Source organism: Coenobita brevimanus, chromosome 41, assembly GCF_032717465.1.
Source record: "Coenobita brevimanus isolate Jiangsu-jjx chromosome 41, ASM3271746v2, whole genome shotgun sequence".
Taxonomy (NCBI): Eukaryota; Metazoa; Arthropoda; class Malacostraca; order Decapoda; family Coenobitidae; genus Coenobita; species Coenobita brevimanus.
This window is the reverse complement of record NC_136994.1, coordinates 16209340-16231757: the sequence shown is the minus strand read 5'-3', so window position 1 is coordinate 16231757 and position 22418 is coordinate 16209340. Positions and strand designations below refer to the sequence as shown.

General features: G+C 42.0%; 1 protein-coding gene across 1 annotated transcript in view; it reads right to left on the bottom strand.

The window, feature by feature from the left end:
• Nucleotides 1-6329: 6329 nt before the first annotated feature.
• Nucleotides 6330-22418, bottom strand: part of osp (myosin phosphatase Rho interacting protein outspread) — a 156694-nt gene continuing 140605 nt past the window's right edge. The window contains exons 30-39 of the mRNA XM_080270542.1: nt 21330-21483; nt 20283-20513; nt 19413-19914; nt 17721-18733; nt 16994-17293; nt 14633-15106; nt 13549-13659; nt 9851-9986; nt 7678-7785; nt 6330-6555 (exon numbers count right to left, since the gene is read on the bottom strand). Of these exons, the coding sequence (XP_080126668.1) occupies nt 6344-6555; nt 7678-7785; nt 9851-9986; nt 13549-13659; nt 14633-15106; nt 16994-17293; nt 17721-18733; nt 19413-19914; nt 20283-20513; nt 21330-21483 (3241 nt within the window). The 3' untranslated portion in view covers nt 6330-6343. The remainder of the gene's footprint in view (nt 6556-7677; nt 7786-9850; nt 9987-13548; nt 13660-14632; nt 15107-16993; nt 17294-17720; nt 18734-19412; nt 19915-20282; nt 20514-21329; nt 21484-22418) is intronic.

Here is a 22418-nt window from a genome sequence, read left to right as displayed (position 1 = left end):
GGAAAGAAAGCAACAGAGATTCGAGGGGAATTATTACAAGTTTATCCAGACACTACTCCTTCCCTGGAAACTGTTTCCCGCTGGATTCGTGCTTTCACAGCAGGAAAAACTGAATTGAAAGATGAACAACGCTCTGGACGCCCCCGGACATCCGTGACCGAAGCAACAACTGTCCGTGCACGGTCCATCATTGACGAGGATCCAACTGTAACTCTTAGGTTCTTAGCCTTGGAGCTTGATATCAGTTATGGGAGTGCATATGACATCGTGCATGAACAATTACACCTGAGGAAGAAGTGTTGTCGATGGATATCCCATTTGTTGACTGATGAGCAAAAGGCTGAACGGGTGAGGATTTGTCGTGTCTGGCTTGCTGAATTTGAACCAAATGGTCCAAAACGGTTCTCAGATGTTGCTACTGGAGATGAGTGTTGGATTTCATTCTTCACAACCCGTGACAAGCAGTCAAACATGGTGTGGTTGGGCGATGAAGACCCTCGACCTCAGATTTTGAAGGAAGGATTTCGCAGCCGGAAGCGCCTTTTCACCATCTTTTTCAATTCTCAAGGACCAATATGCATGGATGTGATGCCTGAAAAGTCCACTATCACAGCCTAATACTACACAGACCAGGTCCTTCCACAAGTCTTGGAACACAAGGCCAACACCGCACCAACCTGCCGTCGGTCTCGCCTTTTGCTGCACCACGACAATGCTGCACCCCACAAAGCTCGCCTCACTATGCAGTACCTGGAACAACAAGGTATAACTCTGCTCCCCCACCCACCCTACTCCCCTGACCTGGCTCCCTGTGACTTTTGGTTGTTTCCAAAAATTAAATCTGCCATCGCTGGGAAGCAATTTCATTGCATCCAAGACTTGGCACGGACCGTCAATTCAGAACTCCGAAGTATACCGTCTTCAGAGTACCACGCTTGCTTCATGAAGTGGAGAAAGAGAGTGGAACGCTGCATAGAGGTTGGAGGGGAGTACTTAGAAGGAATGTGAGTCATAGTTTGATAGTTCTTCATGCTAATAAAAGTTTATGGACTCACTGTCATTTATTTCTAATCACCCCTCGTAGTAGTTGTTGATAACCCCAGAGTATCTGACAAAGCAAACCCACCAACCACAAGCAAGCAACTGTTCCTGCAGGGCCATCCTATGTAGTGAACTGATGCTTCCCTGTGGCAGACAGTGCCTTACAACAGTGAGGCATGGGGAAGAGTGGAGGTTTGGTTCCTGAATGGATGCCACATTCACGTCTCTCCACCTACTTAACCGGGGCAGCATAGTAGGCTCCACATTACCCCATTATTTGGTTATATGTTACCACCCAGCATTGTAAATGGCTTCCTGGGTTACAGGAAACCATTAGGCTTGTCACTCAGTGTAGGGTCACCTGAAAGCAACAACTACATCAAGTGAGTAGACGATGGGCACCCCCACCTACTGCCAAATAAATAGGTAATACTGTATGAGGTAATCAAACTTTCCATCATTACTATAACATAACTAATGATAAGAATAAATGATAATCAATTCAATTATTTATTTAAAATATATAGACACATTTGTCATTGATAAACCTTTGATAACCTAGAGTGTGGGTCTGTACAGGACATATACAGAGGGCGGGGCAGCCAGGGGTTTAGTAAGCAACAGAATAACAGCATTGATAATCACAATATTGTTAATAATCAGTATAATTAACACCTTCAATAACATAATGACTTTTAAATTATATACTTGTTACTATCAGATCATTTTATTCAGCTTGGGAGACCTTCTAACGCTGATGGAATTAATGTCTAACCCATCTAGATCAAAAGGTCTCATAAGCTGAATAAAAATGTCAAAAAAAAGCAAAAATACAATTTAAGAAGACACAGAGAAGGGGTAAATAAAGAAGTACTGTATAGTAATAATGTACTAATATAGATGGTTATAGAATTAAATTATTATAAATGTAATAATAGAATTACTGAGATTTCTCATTTAAAACTACGTATATAACCAAATATCAAATAAAAATATTGATATCATATGATACGAATAATTAACAAATATACAATTAATAACAGAAACGATAATTAATAATAATAATAATAGTAATAATAATAATAATAATGATAATAATAATAATAATAATTCAGACCTTTTTTTCCTCACCTTAGGATGGGGCAAGAAATAATAATGAAGATAATAATAATAATAATAACAACTAAGACTTCTAAAAACACCCAACAAAAAATTCTTATGGCCACAGAAACACCGATACCAAAAACCACATCATAAATACGGATTCACTCCCATCAACAACATTTTGATCGGGGCCCCAAACGAGCCAAATAAATAAACCGCAAGCAATAAATACCCATACTTTCCACAAACTGTCCATTGGCCACTTCAGAATGAGGATGTCTAGCTTCTTCTTACTTCCTGACACCTTCAATCAGCTCAGACTTTTCAAAATGGGGAGGTTAGATATAGATATAGGCTTCAGTAAACCTTTTAAATACTATACTTGGTGTTAATGAGGGATGCCTTCATGTGGTGGCACTGATATTACTAGTCAGCTCTGCTGCCTGGTTATACAAACAATCCTGTTCCTTCCTTATCCCTCAAGAGGAAGATGGTGGATTACAGGAGGAAGGTAGCTTTAGACTGCAGTCCACTGGGCTCACACTGAGATGAGCCAGGGGTTGCTATTACTATTACAGGTACTACTACTAAACATTGTATAGAAGGCTTTCCTGATTTAAGCAAAATCCTCATTGAGTAGAAAAAAATATAAATAAAAATGAATGTAATGATAATGAGTGTTAGCCATTTCACAATTATTACATCTTATTAATATTATTCTCCCTTCTCATACTGAGTTAAGCTGAATCTAAGAAGACCATGTGTTTTGAAAGGGTTAATGAAGGTTACATCTAACCTCTCCAGTTTGAAAAATCTCTCAAGAGCAGAAAATTGTCTGGAGTTAGCAAGAAAAGATTATAAAAGACATCTTCGAGCTGAAGGAGTTAAAAAAGTTATAGACAAGGGATCCACAAAGGGAAAAAAATATGCATAAAAATATTGAGAAATAATAAAAGGCATGGAAGTCATTAAAACCTATTTGTTCTGTGTTCAAATATCCTAAATATGTGTGTTACTAGGGTCATAATCTCTGGTCAGTGCTATTAAAATTAACAAGTGAAGTAAGGCATTGCTTCCTACCTTCTCTCCTTGCTTTGTCGCTCATCCATCCTTGCTCCAGACTTCATCCCTCTCCATCCTACCTACCATGCTTCTTAAACTCCTGCACTACGATATTGTCTTCTTGATATTCTTGCAGGTACCAGATGATTTTGTTCAGCTTAGGAGAGCCCCTGGTAGTGAAGGGACTGACAAAGTTTGCAACCCCTCCAGATTTTAAAGTCCATCTGATGCTAAAATAAAATGTCTAGAGATAGCAAGAATATTATAAATAAGACACTTGGGATGAAGTAATTAAACCCTTCAGTAAGATGGCCTATTTATCCTATTATTGCTACCACCAGATGGCTACTTAAGTTAGGGATGCCTTCATGTTGTGGCACTGATATAACCGGGTAGTGCAGCTGCCTATACAGACCTCCCTCAGCTTCTTCCCTACCCCGAAAAGTAGGATGGTGGGCTGCTGGAGAATGACAACTTCAGCCTGTAGTCCACTGGGCTCAGATTCAGATAAACTTGGAGTTGTAGCTACCATCTATTCAGTTTCAGAAAGAACTCTCATAGTGAAACAATCTCCATTATGGCAGCCCCTGCAAGAATAAACTCAGCAGACATTACCACAGTAAAGAAGGGTAATCTCTATGCCTGGCTCCTATCTCTTACCTTGTCACTTCCCATTTGCACTTAGTTTACTCCTACATTTACTATTAGGTGGGTATATTACATGTTAGCTTAAGATAAAAAAACTTCTATGTAACAGCACTGAACATGTACAATTATACAGCACATATACAAGTGATCAGCTACTCTGGTATACCTCAGTGAACTAGCATGATACAGTGCTTAGTACGTCATCCAAAGGGTACCGTCGGTTTTCACTGTTAGGTCTGAGATGAACTCCAAAATATTACAACTTTTTTTTCCATACAACTGGTATTGTAAATTTGGGAAAACTAGCAGATCTCTTTTATAAGTAACACTGAACCTTTAGTAGGCAATTTTTCTATAATTTCTGTAGTTTTAATAGAGAGAGAGAGAAAAAAAAAAGCAGGTTAAAATGAGAACTTACTGAATAATGTCCCCAGTTAAAGCAATTCCACTGTTAAGTTTGTGATGAATTAACCTGCCACAATATACTGTATTTTCTCATCATCATTCCTACCTCGACAAATTTACTCGGCTTAGGAAGACTTTTTAAAATGAGGAAGGTTAGACATAGCTTTCACTAGCTCCTGCATAACAAAGACTAAAAATAAACAAATGACCAAGTTGCAACGAGAATAAAACAAGAGGTCTATTATCAGACTAAAAGGGTTAACACTTGTTCTTCACATAAAGACACCCACGATTTAATATAAAGTTGCAAAGAAGTCAGAAGTAAGTGCTGTATGTGCCGTTAACCCATCACTTATAAACCAGAAGCATATTTCTCTTAGAATACCAGTTTGCCTATACACACTCAAGACTCTACGTGAAGACTGACTGTACCTTATTACTGGTGGCTTAGAAATAAATATGTGGAGATTATACACCCGGCTTGGCAGATCCGAGGGTTAGGCTATTATTTTGCGCAAATTGTACTTCTCTGAGTTTCTGTACTGGTATGCAGATCTAGTAAGCTACAGCTGTATCTGACAATACAATGCAAGCCAGCCAGCATCATCACCTTTCCAGTGGTATTTTTTTGGATTACAGTGGTCAGGATTGGACATCTGTGCAGTAAAGCATTCCTACACTCTAAGAATCTGAAGTCTGACACTTAAAGGATATCATGTCTATACTACAGCAGTATTTGTCTGATGTCTGACATATATACAGTATTGTACATATGTCTAGCTCTATGTTTGGTTCTGAGTCAAAGTCATGTACATATTAAAGCCTGTCTCTTTGTTTGAAATGACTGCTGGACAGATTAAAGCAGAAGAGGTCCAGGAAAAATTATTATAATTTCCTCTAGCAACTGAAACGAACTATGCTCAAGCTATTACTGGTAATGTGAAAAGTCACAACTGGTCATCTACAAAATATCAGATCCCTGAAACAGAATGAGTTCACTTTTTATTAACTTCAAGATGCCAAATGGTAAACCAAAGGTCAACCAAATGGCAGCTCGAACAATCCTCATGACAACACTGACTGCTGACCTTGAGCTGTGATGGTGACATGAGGCCTCTACTACCATTTCCTCTCTCACCACTTCCACCACCACTCTCAGTGTTGGTATCTACAGCTGTATCTTTCACTGTATCCTTGGTCTGACTCTTCTTATCAGTGGTCCCTTTCGTGCTGCTTGGTGCTGCTGACATCCCTTCACTCTTTGCTGCACCACTGATACGCTTTAGTAAAACTGGAGGAATGCTTGGCTTGACATTAACCAACTTCTTACGTCTACCGATGGTGTTAATGGCACCGGTAGGACTCTGCTCTACCTTTGAAGGACTCTTGGCACCATCATGCAGTCTGTTTTGTCTCATGGCTGTGGCGGTTGTGGTGGGTGGTGGTTCTATTTCACAGATGCTTCCATCACGGGTCTTAAGAACTGAGGATCTGGTCCCTCGCATGTAGGACCTGAGGGCATTGGCAGGAAGAGATTTTCTAGAGGATGACTCTCGGATTAGGGGAGGACATGGGCTTACCTCTCTTTCTCTACGTCTTCTGGCATTTACTTCTTCTCTTGGACTCTGACTTCCCCCGTCTTTATTCCTTCCTTCCTTCACATCGCGGTCCCCTCGTCTAAGCTCACTCACCCGTTTCATGAGTGCAGAAAACTCAAGATCCGTGGCAGCATCTGTACCTCTAACCTCCTCTTCCCAAATAACCTGGTTGCCTACACTATTCCTCCGCCATGCTACACCGCTTCGCAGATCATCTTCAACCCCAGTACACTTTGCAACTGTGTTCCGTCGAGTAAGGAGTTGTGTTGATGAGGGACGCTGTTTAGAAGCCAATCTATTACTAACTGTCTCTCCTGATACGGATTTCTTTCCAGCCACTTTATGGTCTCCCTGCTTTCCGTCTTTAGCTAATACAGCTGAGGGTCTATTTTTATGCTCAGTTTCATCATATTCTGGAGCCTCTGAGATGTGCTCCAAAGAGGGTCGAGGATCTTTCATGGCTTCTCTTTCAGCCTGTACTTTGTCTACACGGACTCGGTGAATGACGTCCTGTGAGTCTCGAACACCTTCTTGCGATTGGCCACCATCCCGGTCAAGGGGGACGGAAGGTCTGGGGTGGTCGGGTGTGGGGGAGGGATTGTTTGAGGCTGTCCCGTCCCCCCCACTTCCGACGGGCCAACCGATAAAAAAGACGAGACACCAGAGAGTCGTGGGCAACTGGGTGATCGCATCAGCTCTGGAATCAAAACAGAGATGGTCACAATACACACACACAATATCTATTCTCAGTCCACTTGAACTTGACCTAAAACTGCCATCTCTCAAGCTTGAAGGCTGAACTGATATATAAAAATTAACATTAGAATATGGTCCAAGTAATGAATAAGTGCTACAGAAAGGATGTAGAACTATACATGTCTTATTTTACCACTGAGCTGAAGGTAATATGCTGGTAAAACAAAAGAGTGAAAATCTCTGGTAAGTTATTAAAAACAAACTATTATTAAAATTCTGGACAAAACTACATGAATCGGTACTCCTCATTCAGTGTGGCTTTATTTTGTTATTCCAAAATCATGATGCTGATATATTACCTCATGTTGTAACTCAGTGGATTCTCACTAGTCACAAATTAGTGTTTTAGTGTTCATAACTCCTTAATTATGAGTCAAGCAATTGCATACTTATGGCCAATACAATTATGGCAGAGTTTTGCCTGCACACAGCCTCAAAATAAAGTAGCTAAGGAGTGGAAGTAAGAACATGTTGTCACTTCTAAGTGTAGGTCCTTGGAACTCACTTACACTCCTGGCTGAATTATAATAAATAAATAATAAAAATATATAAAAATTAATCCATCCATCCATCCAGTCCTACCTTGCCCCACGAGGAGCGTAAGAGCTCGGGGCTAGGCATGTTGGTCGTGAAATTTAAGATGAGAGTGACCAACCTCACTCATCCCTGAGTGGCATTACATGAGCAATAAAAAATTAATCAAAATAATAATTAAAAACCATCTTCTCATCTTTGGAAGATACAAACACTATACAGTTCTCACAAGTCAGTGCCATTACTACAAGTGTATTTTATTTCTAGATCATTAGGCATCTTAATACGTCTAAGTATGGTATTCAATCTTAACTTCATTGTGACAAAAATCTTTCTGCTTTACTGCGAATAGGCAAGCAGACGTTTCTCTCCTTCTGCAATCCCCCATCCTGCTTTCAGAGGATGGGGAGGGAGTAGAAGAACATCCATCTTGTATAACCAAGCAGCAGAGCCACCTGGTTATATCAGTGCTACCAAAGGAAAGCATATCTCTCTCCAGCACTAAGTCAGTTAATGTGTATGTACTGACCCTTGTTCCTTGAGGTAATTACGGGTCTGCGGAGAACTGGCCTCGTGGGTGTCTGCTGCTGATCTGTGCCACCCGCTGCTGCCTCCCCACGACACCCCCCACGCTGCTCTGTGTCACACCAGCAAAACACACGTCAATACCACACCCACACACACCCAGACCATCATTTAGCCAACTCTCTAGCACCTCTTCCTTACATATTTATACAAGGTTTTCTACTACTTCTTACTTGTTTATTTCTGCATATGTCTCACTAAGCATTCGTGTGAATATTCTTGTCAACTTACAAGGCTCTATGTCACCTCTTCCTTACTTATTTATTACAGCATATATTCCCGTAGGAGGCTCTACAGCATCTCTTCTTACCTTTTTGTTGCTGTATGTGGCAAGTTAATATTATTTTTAAATATTTACAGAAACATATCAATAAAAAAAAATAAACACAACACAGATACATAAAAGATGAAAAGGAATGCAAAAAAAAAAAAAAAATGCTAAGAAAGAGGTGTTAGTGACTTCTAACTTGATGAGAATACAGCTGACAGACATACTGTCATTCAAAAATATCTCACACTACATCATATATCATGCAACATAACTTCGTATTTCCTGCTCAAATTAAACTATAAGCTGGAAACTCAATGATAAGTCAAATCAATACTGCAAAGAAAATAACATACAATATACACACAAAATAACAAATCCAACAGTTGCTCTTACTCTCCTCACAAGATATTGACAGTAATAAAGTACCTACAGTAGCTTGTCCCATATGCTATGTATGGTGTTTTGTATGGATTTAGTTGGTCTTGAGAGTGAATGTATAAACTTGAAAGTGGTGCATTTAGAGTAGCACATGTATTTTTGCAAACCATGAGGCTTTAAGTTTAGATTTTTCCAAATTACCTGGATGCAGTTACACCTAAAAACTGAAACCGTCTTTATCTGTGAGACAGAACTTAAACCATCATCACACCTGAAGAGGGTCCAAGTCAGGCCAAACCTGTTCTATTCTCAATAAACACAATTTCAAAATGTGCGTATCATTTCCAACATATGACACTTTAGTAACTAAGGAAAGTAACACTCTCTATATAAAGTACTCACATTACAATTTCAGCAGGATCATTCACAGTACATGCAAAACAGTGAGATACAAAATACACCATACTGAAAATAAAGTCATCAATATTATGCACATACAAAAGAAAATGATTTACGGCAATACTGAACATAGAATCAAGAACAAAAGCAGACACACACAGATGAGACAGACAAGACAAGAATTCAGTCACATCTTGGGGAAAAAAAAAAGTTGACATTCTATACAAGTGCACAGAGAAAGACAAACACACATACACACACACACACACACACACCACATCCTGCAATCATCCATTCCATTCAAGACAGAGAAAACAAGTTCAGACAGGCTCAACCAAAGTTTATTAATAATTCCCCAATAAGTAAATAAACAGCAATGGAAGCAAAAATGAGTATGTCTTGTTACCAATGTTTATGATAATGTGGTAATGCAATGGTTCCCAAGTTATTTTCACTTTATTATAAAATTACCTCAAAAGTAATATGAAGCTAGAGTAAGTACAGTAGAGAAAACAGTGCACAAGAAGATATAAGTATCCCTTCTTCCACTATGAGTTGCCACAGAGATGAAAATAAAGGTTGTAAGAAGAATGGTAAGGATAGAAGCCAATGCTCCGAATAATGATAGCAACATGCAGCAGACTCCCCACCACACCAAAGAGTTAGCCCACATGCTACCCAGTGCTCCTGCCCACCCATGCTGCCATCATACACTTCTTCTCCCCTCAGTGTACAATAAAAGGCTGGGTAGGTCATTACAGATTATCTTGTGCAAGGTAGCCAGGTATTTATAGATTATCTTGCGCAGAGTAACCAAGTACAGTAATTATGGATACAGGTTATCCTGTGCAAAGTAGCTAGGTGATTACTGATATCTTGTGCAAAGTAACCAGTGTCAACCAACATACCCCATTAGAGTTAACAACCAGTGCAAAATACAGTGCCATTTGAGGTGTCGTAAGACACTATTGGTGTACGGCAATACTGTGGTATGTAGAATCTGTCATCTTGCATGAGTGTCACCCGGCATATGTCAGCAAGGACAAGCCATCTCCTGGGTGAGTGTTACCTTGCATGGCAGCAGCTGTGACAATGATGGCCTCTAGCTTGTCCCTGAGTGCTGCTACCTCATCTGTGCGCAGCTGACGCTCGGCCTTCAGGAAGTGGCCAAGCTGTCGACACAGCTCACCAAGATCTGTCTCATGCTGTGGGGTGGGGCAGTGGGTGGGTCATGATCAGGATGGATGGATGATTTAGGAGGAAGAGGGGCCCAGTAGGGTTATTTAATGTAAAGGATGGTGTGGGTTGTTAATGTGCAAGGATGGTTTTGAGTAATAGTAATGTTGTTTATGGAAGGTGAGTTAGGTGAGCAGTGTTAGGGGTCAATTAGGCAAAGGAGGTTGATTAACAAGGTAGTGGGGGAAATGATGCCTTATAGGATGGAGGGAGGAAATGTGGCACATTAGAGAGTTAAGTTATTGATTTATTATGCTCTGGGCACTATCTGGTGTTAAAAGCCGATGAACTGGTACTCATCATGGCAACAATTTTTCAGGTGCCATGGCAATAAAGACAAAAAACAACGATTTCTTTGCTGACCAAGAACCATGGCTGTCGAAAGAATGCTGAAAGCCATCTCAGAAAACAAAACATCAACTGAAATACCTGCATATCACTACCCGCTGAATACATCGCAGATCAAGCAAATTACACCCCCAACACTCCTCCCACAAAAAAATAGTAATAACAATTGACTGATCAAGCTCATCTGTGACAAAGAGCTCACACTAACTCTAACCATACCTACTGACAACCAGCCATGCAAACTGATACACATTCAAATGAATTTTGGTCAAGAATGATAACACAAATATAATCAAACTAACTTTCTCTCTCTCTCTCTCTCTCTCTCTCTCATACACACACACACACACACACACACACACACACACACACACACACAAATAACATGCACACACAATGCAACACAACACATACTAACTTCACATTAAAGCAAAAAAGTAGTACACAACAATGACAAGGATATCAACAGTAAACGCCTAAGCCAGTTCTAGTTATCAAAGAATGTGGTAAAAACTCAAGCGATATTACTCACAACAAACATGTCTTCTAAACCAACACACCCAAAAACTCAAGCAGCAAATAGAAGAAGCAAAAGCAGACAATAAAACACTGAAATTAGCAAGCAAACAACTTTCCCACAAAAAAACACATAATGCAACTGGACTGGGGACAAAGACATCAACAGTAAATGAAGCTCTAGACTAGACAGATAAAACTCATGGGAAAAAAAATACAGGCAATACTGAAAAGCATCTAACTAGTGACTAATTTGGACTAAATATTCTCTATGCAGGCCATGAACCAGATCTACGTCCCCTCTAAAAATGTCCCTGAATATTAAAGCCTAACATACAAATGTGTAATGTGTATATGACAGAAGGAATGTATATTTACTTGCCTTAGTAGTGCACAGAACATGGTAATATCATGTTCTACAAATCTGTCAGTAAATTTTTCCAATAGCTACTCTATAACTAGTCTTGAGCTAAAACAAGATGCACTGATAAAGGACTATGATGAACTCCACACAGCACTTAAGCTGAAAGCAGCCTCATACCTCCCATGTCACAGGAGACAGGGAAATTATAAAGTGCTCTCAGTCTCCCTTGATTTACATCTCTGACTTGACATAAATATTCATCTACATCTCCCCACCTCATATCAATATAGAAAATTAAGTGGACAAGGGAGATAGTGATGATGAAACCACCTGAAACACAAAATCCTACTCAAAAATGCACAAACATTATTCACTGCCTAAATGCTTTCCTTCCTGTACCAAAATTTGCCAATCCATCTTCCTTATCTCAAATTCTTGTTTTCTTACTTCCTTCACATTACATAATTATCATGCTTTCCTTCTTTAATACTTTCCGGACTGTTTGTATCTCTTGATTTCCTCCCTGACAACTGACCTATTTTCTATCTACATGGGGTCTGTCCAGCAAGAAACCAACCATTTCAAATAGCACACCAACTAGCGGCCACATCAGGACTGCAGTGGGAGTGATGTGTAGCAGCAACTTTGAGCTCTAGTCTAACAGTAGCCACATCATGCTACATAACTTAGTCATCGAGGTACACACACTTGAGTGAACATGTGTTTAGCACACTTGGCGAATATTCTTCTATCTCTTCTATCGTCTGAAACTGGCAACCTTTCTTGGTGGATTTCAACTTTGTAACCAAAAAAGTCCACATAGGCCAAATCCAGAGAGGCATGGTGGCTGGGTGACAAGAGTCATCTCATGCTTCACCAAAAAGTCACGGATAAGGAACGACATGTAAGCAGGTGTAATGTCATGGTACAGCATCCAGGTTTTGTCTGTCCATACTTCAGGCCTGTTCCTTCACACTGCCTCCCAAAAACATTTTAGGATGTCCAAGTGAAACTCTTTATTGACTGTCTGACCATGTGGAACAAACTCATGATGAACTATCTATCTATCTATAGCCCGACGCCCTAATCCCGCAAAGGGTGACCGCAGACAAAACGCCTCCAAGTCACTCTGTCACCCACCATTTGACTCCCCTCCCCCCAACTCACCCCCCCCTCCCTCATATACCTCTCAACTCCATCCCTCCACCTCATCCTCGGTCTACCCCTCCCTCTCCCTCCCTCCACCTCACCTACATACACCCTCTTAGTCAGTCTTTCATTCTCCATTCTCTCCACATGTCCAAACCACCTCAGTGTATTTCTCCTAATCTTTTCAACCACATCCACATCATGATGAACAATGTCCTAAAAAAAAAAAAAAAAAAAAAAAAAAAAAAAAAAAAAAATTTGGGTGACTCTGGCATGTTTTTTTTAGTTCTGATGGTAATGTTCCAACCCACTGTGATGACAGCCTTCCTGTTTCAACATCGTACCTGTACACCCATGTTTCATCACCTGTTATATTTTTCTGAAAGTAAAAGGTTTTCCCAATCTGAAACAGAATTTCACACAAGCATGTTGCTCTTTAAGATCCTTCATTGTTCAGCTTGCAACAAACTGCCAATTGCACTAAACACCCACTCACTCAAGCACGTGTCCCAAGATGACTAAGCGACGTGCCATGATGTGGCTAGTGTTAGACAAAAGGCCAAAGCTGCTGCAACACAGCGCACTCGTTGTGATCATGACATGGCTGCTTGTTGGTGTGCTATTTAAGTTGAACAGTCTCTTTTTGGACAGACTTCATAACACATTATTATATTCATACAGCACTGGAGAGGGACACCTTCATGTGGTGGCCAGATATAAATGGGCCATGGAGCTGCCTGGTTGTACAAACATCACTTAGCTCCCTCCCCATCCCCCCAAAAGAGGATGGAGGGCTGCAGAATTGGGGCAGTTTCCCCTTGTAGTCCACTGGCTTCACATAACCTGAGGCAACTATTACAACTACATATTTATGCATAAATTCTCTTATCTTAGCTTCTCTTGAAAATTTCCTAACCTCTCTAACTCTTTTGTTACTCCAACAGTCTTCCTTCCTATCTACCTACCCACCAACCTACAATCCCCCTACCTATTACCTGTTTACCCACAAACCTACTACCTACCTACCTACCAGCCAACCTACCTACTGCTCATCTACCCATCTTCCAACTACCTACCTACACACCTACCAATCTACCTACCTGCTTACCCACCTACCTACCCCCCATCACCCATCCCACCACGCCCATACTCACGGACTGACTCTGCTGCAGCTGCTGTGTGAGACGAGCCACTTCCTCCTGCTTCAGTGCCAACTCCGTTTCTCGTAGCTTCAACTCACTTGCAGCATCCTTTGTACTCTCACTCTGGGAAGCAAGATAGCATGATGCCATTACAAAGACAAATACAACAAAATGTCCTTTGTACTCGCAGTATGGGGAGGTACACATCATGCAATCATTACAAGGACACGCAAAAAATGTCCTTTGTACTTGCAATCTGGGGAGAAAGACAGCATGAGACCATTACAAAGACAAAACACAAAATTTACCAGCTAACCATTTCCTAAAAACATATTGAAACTATGAAAATCATATGTTTAGCAGTCATACAACTAACATCTCATTTTCTAATTCAATTGGCTTCATTGAATGTTGACATACCAAAAACTACTGATGCAAAGGAATAAAAACAGTACTTTAAACTAATGTTACTCCATTAATACAAACTAGTTGTTAAACCTAGATATTTGTAAGTTGGTTGCCATCTTGAGTAATCTTGTCTTTAAGGGGCTGAAGTGGGATGTCTTCATGTGGTGGCACCAATATAACCAGGATGCTTTACTGCCTGGTTATACAAATATCCCTCAACTACTTCCCAGTCCCCTACAAGGAGGATGGTGGACTGCAGATCAACTAAATACATGCAGTCTACCGGGTTCACATTTCCAATGAACCTGGAGCTACAACAACAACAACTACTGCCACCACTTAGGCAGTTTTATCTCTTCATATCTACTGCATCCAGCCCTGCTCGGAACCACCAATACTAGGAACAATTATTCTCCCTCTCTTCAGCCATGATATATCCTTTTCACTTTAGCTTGGCGTAAAATTACTATCTCTTTATCTTGAGTTCTAAACTATGACAAACAATAACACGAGAATATGAGGCTAAATGTGAATGGAAAGGATGAAGAGCTGTAGCACTGTCTTTTTCTACCACTTAGCAATGCAAAATATGTTGCAAAAGGATGATAAACTGAGCCAAGTTAAAGTAAAAGAACAAAATTGGGTCGAGTTGAGGTGAATGAATAATGTACCTCACCCCATTACTTACTTGTAGCTGTGCAACACGTGCAGACAGGTGGGCTTGCAGCTGCTTGTTACGAGCTTCCAAGTCAAACACCAGTCTGTTGGCATCAGCAAGTTGCCGTCCCAGAGTCTCCACCCGCTCCTCCAGGCCGGCTGCTTCCAAACACTTGACTGAGTACTTCTGTGATATGGACAGAATCTCACGCCGGATCTCCTCCACCTCTGCCTGGTGTTGCCGCTGTAGGGCACCCAGTTCTTCACCACCCTCAGCTTTTCTCACAAACTCCTCCTTGAACTTTGCAATCTCCCGTTGGACCTCCGCCTCATGTGCCTTCCTCATGGCATCTAGAGCAGCAAGGGTGGCTTGGGTTTCCTCTGCCAGAGCCTGCTCCTTCTCTGCCTGCAGGGCTGCCAGTTCTCGCCTGTGCTGCTCCTCCAACTCCGATATGACACGCTTGTGAGATGTCTCCATGGCTCCAAGACCCTTCTCACACAGACCCTGTCACCAAAAACACATAATAAGAACAAGGACCTATTTTTAGCATGATATGTGGTCGGTGGGGGCGCTCACCATCCACTCACTCGATGTAGTGCTGCTCTTGGGTGTCTGCCCTTTCCTCTACTCCATCCTTCTTTCCTTCCATCCTCTTCTGTCTTTCTTTCCTGCAGTCTTTCCTTGTCCTGCCTACGGGTGACTTTACACTCCCTCTTCTGTCTTTCTTTCCTTCATTCATTCTTCTTCCTTCTGCTTATGAGTGACTCATCACTGGGCGACAAGCCAAATGGTTTCCTGTACATCAGGAAACCATTTACTATGCTGGGTGGTAACCACATAACCAAATTTTGCTGCCTGGTGGTTTAGTGGGTAATTATTGCGCTCCAATTGGATTGAGCCGGTGAAGGTTTACATCCAAGGAGTGGTTGGGGTTTATTGCTCATGTAATGCCACTCAGGGATGAATGAAGCTGGTCACTCTCATCTTAAATGTCGGGACCAACTTGCCTAGCCCCGGGCTCCTACGCTCCTCGTGGGGCAACGTGGGATGGGATGATAGATGGATGGATGGATATTAAATTGTCCTGTACATCATTCTTGACCATATATGATGAAAAAAAAAGAAAAAAAAAAAAGTGCTACATAAAATTCGTTCCATGACTGTTACCAAAATCACTCTTTAAAAATCCAATACAAATTTCTCAAATCTATTCTTAATCATTGCACATCCAAATTCTATACTGGTTCCAAATGCATTGAAATTTTCAAAAGTTTTCAACAAATACAGTACACATCTATCTATCTATAGCCAGACACCGTAATCCCGTACGAGGTGGTCATTTGTCTTTGTGTTAATTGTTTTACATGGTGGGCTATTAACCCTCCGCCAACCCACTTGCTGACACATAGGGAACATGTAAGGGTTGGTTATATGGTTACCACCCAGCAGTGTCACTGATTTTTTGGCTTACAGGAAACCACTTGGCCTGTCACTTAATGTAAAGCCACCTGAAAAGGAAAGCGTAATAAAAAGTGACAGGAAAGATGGGAGAAATAGGAAGAGAGAGGGGAGACAGAGAAAAAGAGTGATAAAGGAGAAGGAAGAAGTAGGCAGCACTACATCAAGTGGATGATGGTTGCCACTACCAACCACTTCATCATCATCATCCGGACCCCCTTTCCCACCTTAGGGCAGGGTGAGGAGTAACAATGTCCAGACAGCCCAAATTTGCCCAGTCCAATGGGCCATGCTTCCATTTGCTCACCATTCAAGGCCCCAGAATCCTGGCTCTATCTGATACGCCAAAAACATTCACCATGTTCTGTAGCTTCACATAAACGTATCCACTTAATGTTGATTTTCGATGTTCAGTGTCTAAACTATAGTTGAGATTTATGAGGTAGAAATAAAACTGACAGGTCTAGACATAAGAAATTCACTACTTAACAATGCAATGCTTGTAAATGATTAAAAACAGTCATAAACTCCCTGCTGCTGCTTACCAAGTCCTCTACTTATTCCTCCAAAGAACCAACTCCAGGAACTAGCAAATACCAATTCCACATCACTTTGTCTTTTATGTTAAGGGGTATATTACCTCTGCACACTCAATTATTCTCAATAAATATCCTAACATGCCCACCAAGACAGCAATAAATTAAAACCATCAGGAAAGCCTATTGTACTGTAAATGCTTCCTCAGAATATCTTAAAAACCCTAAACAACTCTTGAAAATCATAAATAACACCTATTAATCTATCATCCCTCTTTTTGTCCAATCAGGAGTGTACAGGCCCAAGGCTAGGCTACTCAGTCCTACCATTATGGTGATGACTTAGTAGCCTAGCCTCAGGCACCTGAAAATCATTAACAGCAAATGCGATACTGACCCTCAAGTGCTCAATTTCCAGCTGATAGCGCTGACGTAGCTTCTCTTCACTGAGATCTGGATGGCTGCCAAGAGCTTCCTGGTACTGCTGCTTCAGGGCCGAAATCTGTGCCTCATATCCTTCTTCTAACAAGCTGAGGCGACGCTTTAACTCCATCAGCTCCCCTGGTGTGTCTCGTGTGGGGGCATCCTGGTCCTCGTCCTGCCCACCACCTGTCCCACCTTGTCTTACCTTGGCCAGTTCTACCTGATGCTGACTATGTAGGGCTGCTATTGCTGCCTGGTGCTCCTCCTCCATTGCCTGTATACAAAACCACACACATGTACCATATCTATTACGGTACCTTCTTTTTATCTACATTAAGGAACTTAACACATTTCACTGACCCTTTCCACTAGAAATTTTATTAACCATAAGGGGATATTACAAAAGAGAGGGGATAGATGTAGCCTTCATTAACTCCTTCACAACTAAAAGTCTTTCCACAGCTGAGCAAATCATCTGTAAGCAGTAAAAATAAAACCTGACAATGCATCAAGCTAAAGGGGATAATATCCAGGAGTTGCCAGTAAGATATGAATTGGCATATACTGTACTCCAGCAACTAAGTATGTTTTGACTCAAATAACTCCCGTTTTACATATATCAACACTCTATCCTTAAAAAAAAAAAAAAAAAAAAAAAAAACATTAATAATTTCCAAACTGAGATGACAACTAGCTGTTACCTTGAGTTTTGCCAAGTGTTGTTGACAGTTTGGACAATCAGCCTGTCTGTCCCTGACACGTTTGGCCTCATTGATTCTCCTCAGCCTGGCCACCTCCGCCCTTAAATCATCACAGTTGCGGCAGCCGTCAATCATGCCCGTCACATCAGACGCTCTCCTTAACCGTCTGCCGTCTCCACTTCGCCGTCGGGCCTTTGGAGACGCTGGCAGCTTGTTTGCTGAGGTGGCCAAAGAAGAGGCCAGAGGAGTCTGACTGGATGAAGACAGTGAGGTTGTATTGGAGGTCAGAGAGGTTAGTGATGAGGCTGTGTCTCCCTCAGTGGGTGTGATGGAAATTGAAGTGGCTGGCCCAGGCAACAGTTTGGCTAATTCAGCAGTGGCCCGTGTAGCTGCCTGCTGGTACAGGAAAGTAAACTCTGCCTGGTCAAGGGCTGGCTGCACCAGACTCTCCAGGGAAGAATCACAGCCACCCAGGAACATTAGTAAGTGAGCTTCACTGGCAGCAACATCCCCAGCTGCACCAACTGGGTCCCGCGTCTCTTCCACAATGGTCAGAGTCTCCTCTGCTGTCCCAGGTCCCTCACCACCCTCCCCCTGAACTGCTGCCAGCTGGCCATCTATGAGGGCCTTTTGGGCCAGCACTGCCGCCAGCTCAGCCAGGAGTGTGTCCATGGTGGTAGACACAGAGTTGATGGCATTGGTGTCTCCAGAACGGTGGCGTGCCAACACAGCCTCATATTTATTGCTGAGAGTCAACACTGCTTCCTCCATCTCCTGTCTCAGGGACTCCTCTGCACCAGCCTGCCACCTCTCTGGTCCGGCACCAAGGGTGGGTGGGGTGGTGGCGGAGGGTGGGGGTCCAGCTGGTGACACAAGGTGTGCCAGGCGTAAGAGGGACTGGCCAGCTTCAGCACTGGCCAGCTCCTGACACACTGCCTCCTGTGCCATACACCACACCTCACGCATCCGTACCTCCTCCACCAACACATTCTCATCCACTGCAGGACCAGTACCTGTTGGATCATTAGACTGAGAATAACTTGAAAAATAATAATCATATACTGGTACTGATACAAGTCAAAATATTTTGACATGGTTCCCTTATTTACCTCTCAAAGATTAATCTATCCCTTCTTTCTCTACTTATGTTCTACAAATCTCAACTGTCAAATCATTTTGAATGTGACAACAGCAACATCTTGCAGAATATTTTATAATGAACTTATGTAGTTGTGAGGACGCAAATGTGATTCAAGAGCTAGTGAATTCCTTTGGAAGAAATGGCACTTTTGAGAAGCAAAAAACTAGAATTACCATATCAGATTATTATTTTTCCCCCCCACTATCTTGCAATCCCAATTTTGATGTGTTAAATATGCATGTGGTTGAGAAGATTAGGAGAAATACACTGAGGTGGTTTGGACATGTGGAGAGAATGGAGAATGAAAGACTGACTAAGAGGGTGTATGTAGGTGAGGTGGAGGGAGGGAGAGGGAGGGGTAGACTGAGGATGAGGTGGAGGGATGGAGTTGAGAGGTATATGAGGGAGGGGGGGTGAGTTGGGGGGAGAGTAGTCAAATGGTGGGTGACAGAGCGACTTGGAGGCGTTTGGTCTGCGGCCACCCTTTGCGGGATTAGGGTGTCGGGCTATAGATAGATAGATAGATAGAAAATTATACATGCATGCCTCACCTGTGACAGTCTCCCTGGCCATAACAACTGCTATCTGGTGCAGTTTGGTATCCTTGTAGCGTGTGACTAGTGATGCCAGCCGCCGCTCTCGCTCCAGCAACCGCCCCTCCAGGTCCCGACAGGTTTCCAACAAGGCAGGGTTGGACTGACTGGGGCTGGTCTTGGTGCTACTTGGAGCAGAGGTGGTGCTGGTGGTACTGGTGCTGGCTAAACTTGATGCCACCTCACCCTGCACCACCAACTTCTCTGCTAGTAAGCTGGTGTAGAAGTCAAGGGGTGTGAGGGAATCCATGTCAAAATCTGGATTCGTGAGTTTCTTCTCCAGGAATGAGAGTTTGCGGTGCACCTCCACCAGGTCCTGAAGGCGGGCAGAGGCAGCATGGCGGTGTGGCCGCAAGGCAGCCTGGCTAACCTGCCCTATCTGACCCGCCACCACCACCTCGTACGCTAAACGCTCTGCCAGCAGCTTCATCTGGGCCTCGCGATTCCACTTACCAGATGCCTGGAGAGAACAAGTGAGATTTAGCCTAATGACATAAATGTCATGCTTTCAAACATTATTTTATGTTGACAGCATGAGAACAAGAAGAAAACTGGTTGACAATGCATCTAGACAGTTAGCAGAGCAGCCAAGCACTGGGGAATAAAAATATACAGCAAACTCTATCCTTTTCAGAACACAACTAAAAACAGTTATGACACTAGAGTGGTAAATACGATGCACCATAAAAAAAAATTCATTCATTCAGGATAAAAATACAGTTAATAATCATGAACACTATACAGCTTATGTATTTCATCACAATAAGAAATCGTAACTTAGTAAGTAGAGTGGTGAGCCTAACATATAACATTAACAAAGATTCTGACCTTGAGAGCAGCTCTGCGTGCTGCCAAGTCAGCCAGCTTATCTCTGAGAAGGTCTAAGATGCGAAGGGCTATGGGGCGGCATCGGGTAAGCTGCGGTGGTGATGGGCCTGCCTGGCGCAGCTGAGTGAGGCGCATGGCTCCCCACAACTGCTGCGTGAGTGAGGTCAACCCCGGTGCACCACACGTACACACACACTCAACTGACCCCGCCCATGACACACACTCACCAAGCTGCAATGGATGTAGCAGATTAACCTACAATAAATTGTAAACACACTCAGCACAAACTACAATTGACAATGTCACCCATCCGCAGCAGTTGTAACATAAAATTTTAAATTCAATTGTTAAAACATTCTACACTTACCAGTGGTAAAGACACTACACTCACCAGTGGTAAAAATACTACACTGAACACTTACCCGTGGTAAAAACACTCTACACTTGCCAGTGGTAAAAACACTCTTCACTTACTAAAACTGACACATGTTCCCCTATCTGCACTGCCTTTGACAATTCAGCTCCAAGACAGAGGCAAATACTCTACACAAACCAAAACTTCACTCACCAACATGCTATGGTGAGGATCAGCTTCAACTGAATGTCCAAGTACTCATATCTTAGTGTACCTGCTGTAATCAAACAATTATGTACTGCACTGCACTAAAAATTTGTGACCAATATCTATTTAACCACTTCAGTCCCATGACATATTTTTTCACTTATTCATACTACCTCCAGACAACTTCACATAGGTTTTGAGGAACTTTTGTACCTGAGGGAGGTATACATGTAACCTTCATTGACCCCTGCACTACTAGAGGCCCTTGTCAAGCTGAATAAAACTGTCTGCAGGTGGCAAGAATAAATTACAAGAAAAGTCACTGGTTTGAGGGTGTTTAAACTTTTCAATCAATAGCATCTCCAATTAATCTTCCAGATATGAAAGAAGGATTCCTCTACAATAGATTTACAGTAAAATAACTCCATTCAGTACACCACAGTTAGGATTCAAATTCATGAACCACTATTCTCTCTCCTCCTTACCTGAGCCTGCAGAGTGGACAGTAGTTTTTCCAGTGCAGTGAGACGCTCTCGTAGCTGTTGTTTACTTTGTGAGTCTGATCGGGTCACTTTCTCCGGTGTCACACGAGGCGACCTCACTGTTTTGCGACCTAGTGATGGGGACCTCATGGGAGACCTGCTGTGTAAGGATATTAAGAATGTGGTGTTAGGATCTGCATGGGAACATCGCTGCTGATGCCTTCACAATTTATTTTAAAAGGGGGGGGGGGATATGTAAGCTACAGAAAGTGGTGAAAACTTTTTTGGCCTATCAGATGGAGTCAGGATTTCGAGGGCTTGAATAATGAGTGAATGGAAGTATGGCCCATTGAATCGGGCAAACTTCGGCTGTCTAGATGTTGCTACTCCTCACCCTGCCCTAGGGTGGGAAAGGAGGCCCGGATGATGATGATGATGATGATATAAAAAGATAGTATCAAGATTCAGTACATAAAAAAGGTAATAACAAGTTAAAGCCCACAAAAAGACACTATATTAACCTGAGGTTTTCATGTGCTCTTTATGGTTATTAACCAATTCTCACACTGAGGATTTTCATACATTAAAAGCATAAGATGCATTGCATTCATAAGCAATGTTTTTATTACTTATTTATCTAGTTATCTATTTTCACACTTGGCTGTTCCCCAAATTCATTATCTGTGTGAGGGAAAGTGGGCAAGACTAAGTCAGAAGCATGGGGGTGGTGGGTGGGGGGGTAGAGGGAGAGTACAAAATGTATTTTGGTGAGGTAAGTGAAAGTAACAGGCAGTTGGGAAGGACATCCAACCACAAACCCTGAAATGGAAAACAAAGAAAAAGAAAAAATAAATAAATAAATAAAATAACCAATACACAGACACTAAATTTCACACAAGTAATTTTCATTCACGATTCCACTACTAGTCTTATATGCTTGTAAAGACAAGAACTGCTTCAAGTTATTTTAAAATTCCATGAGAGTAATTAGATGTTTTATGAATAAAGGTAACTGATTATACACATAACATCTTGCCATGCCACAGCATACTGAAATGATCCACTGTATGTGTAAAGAATGCTGCTTTACAA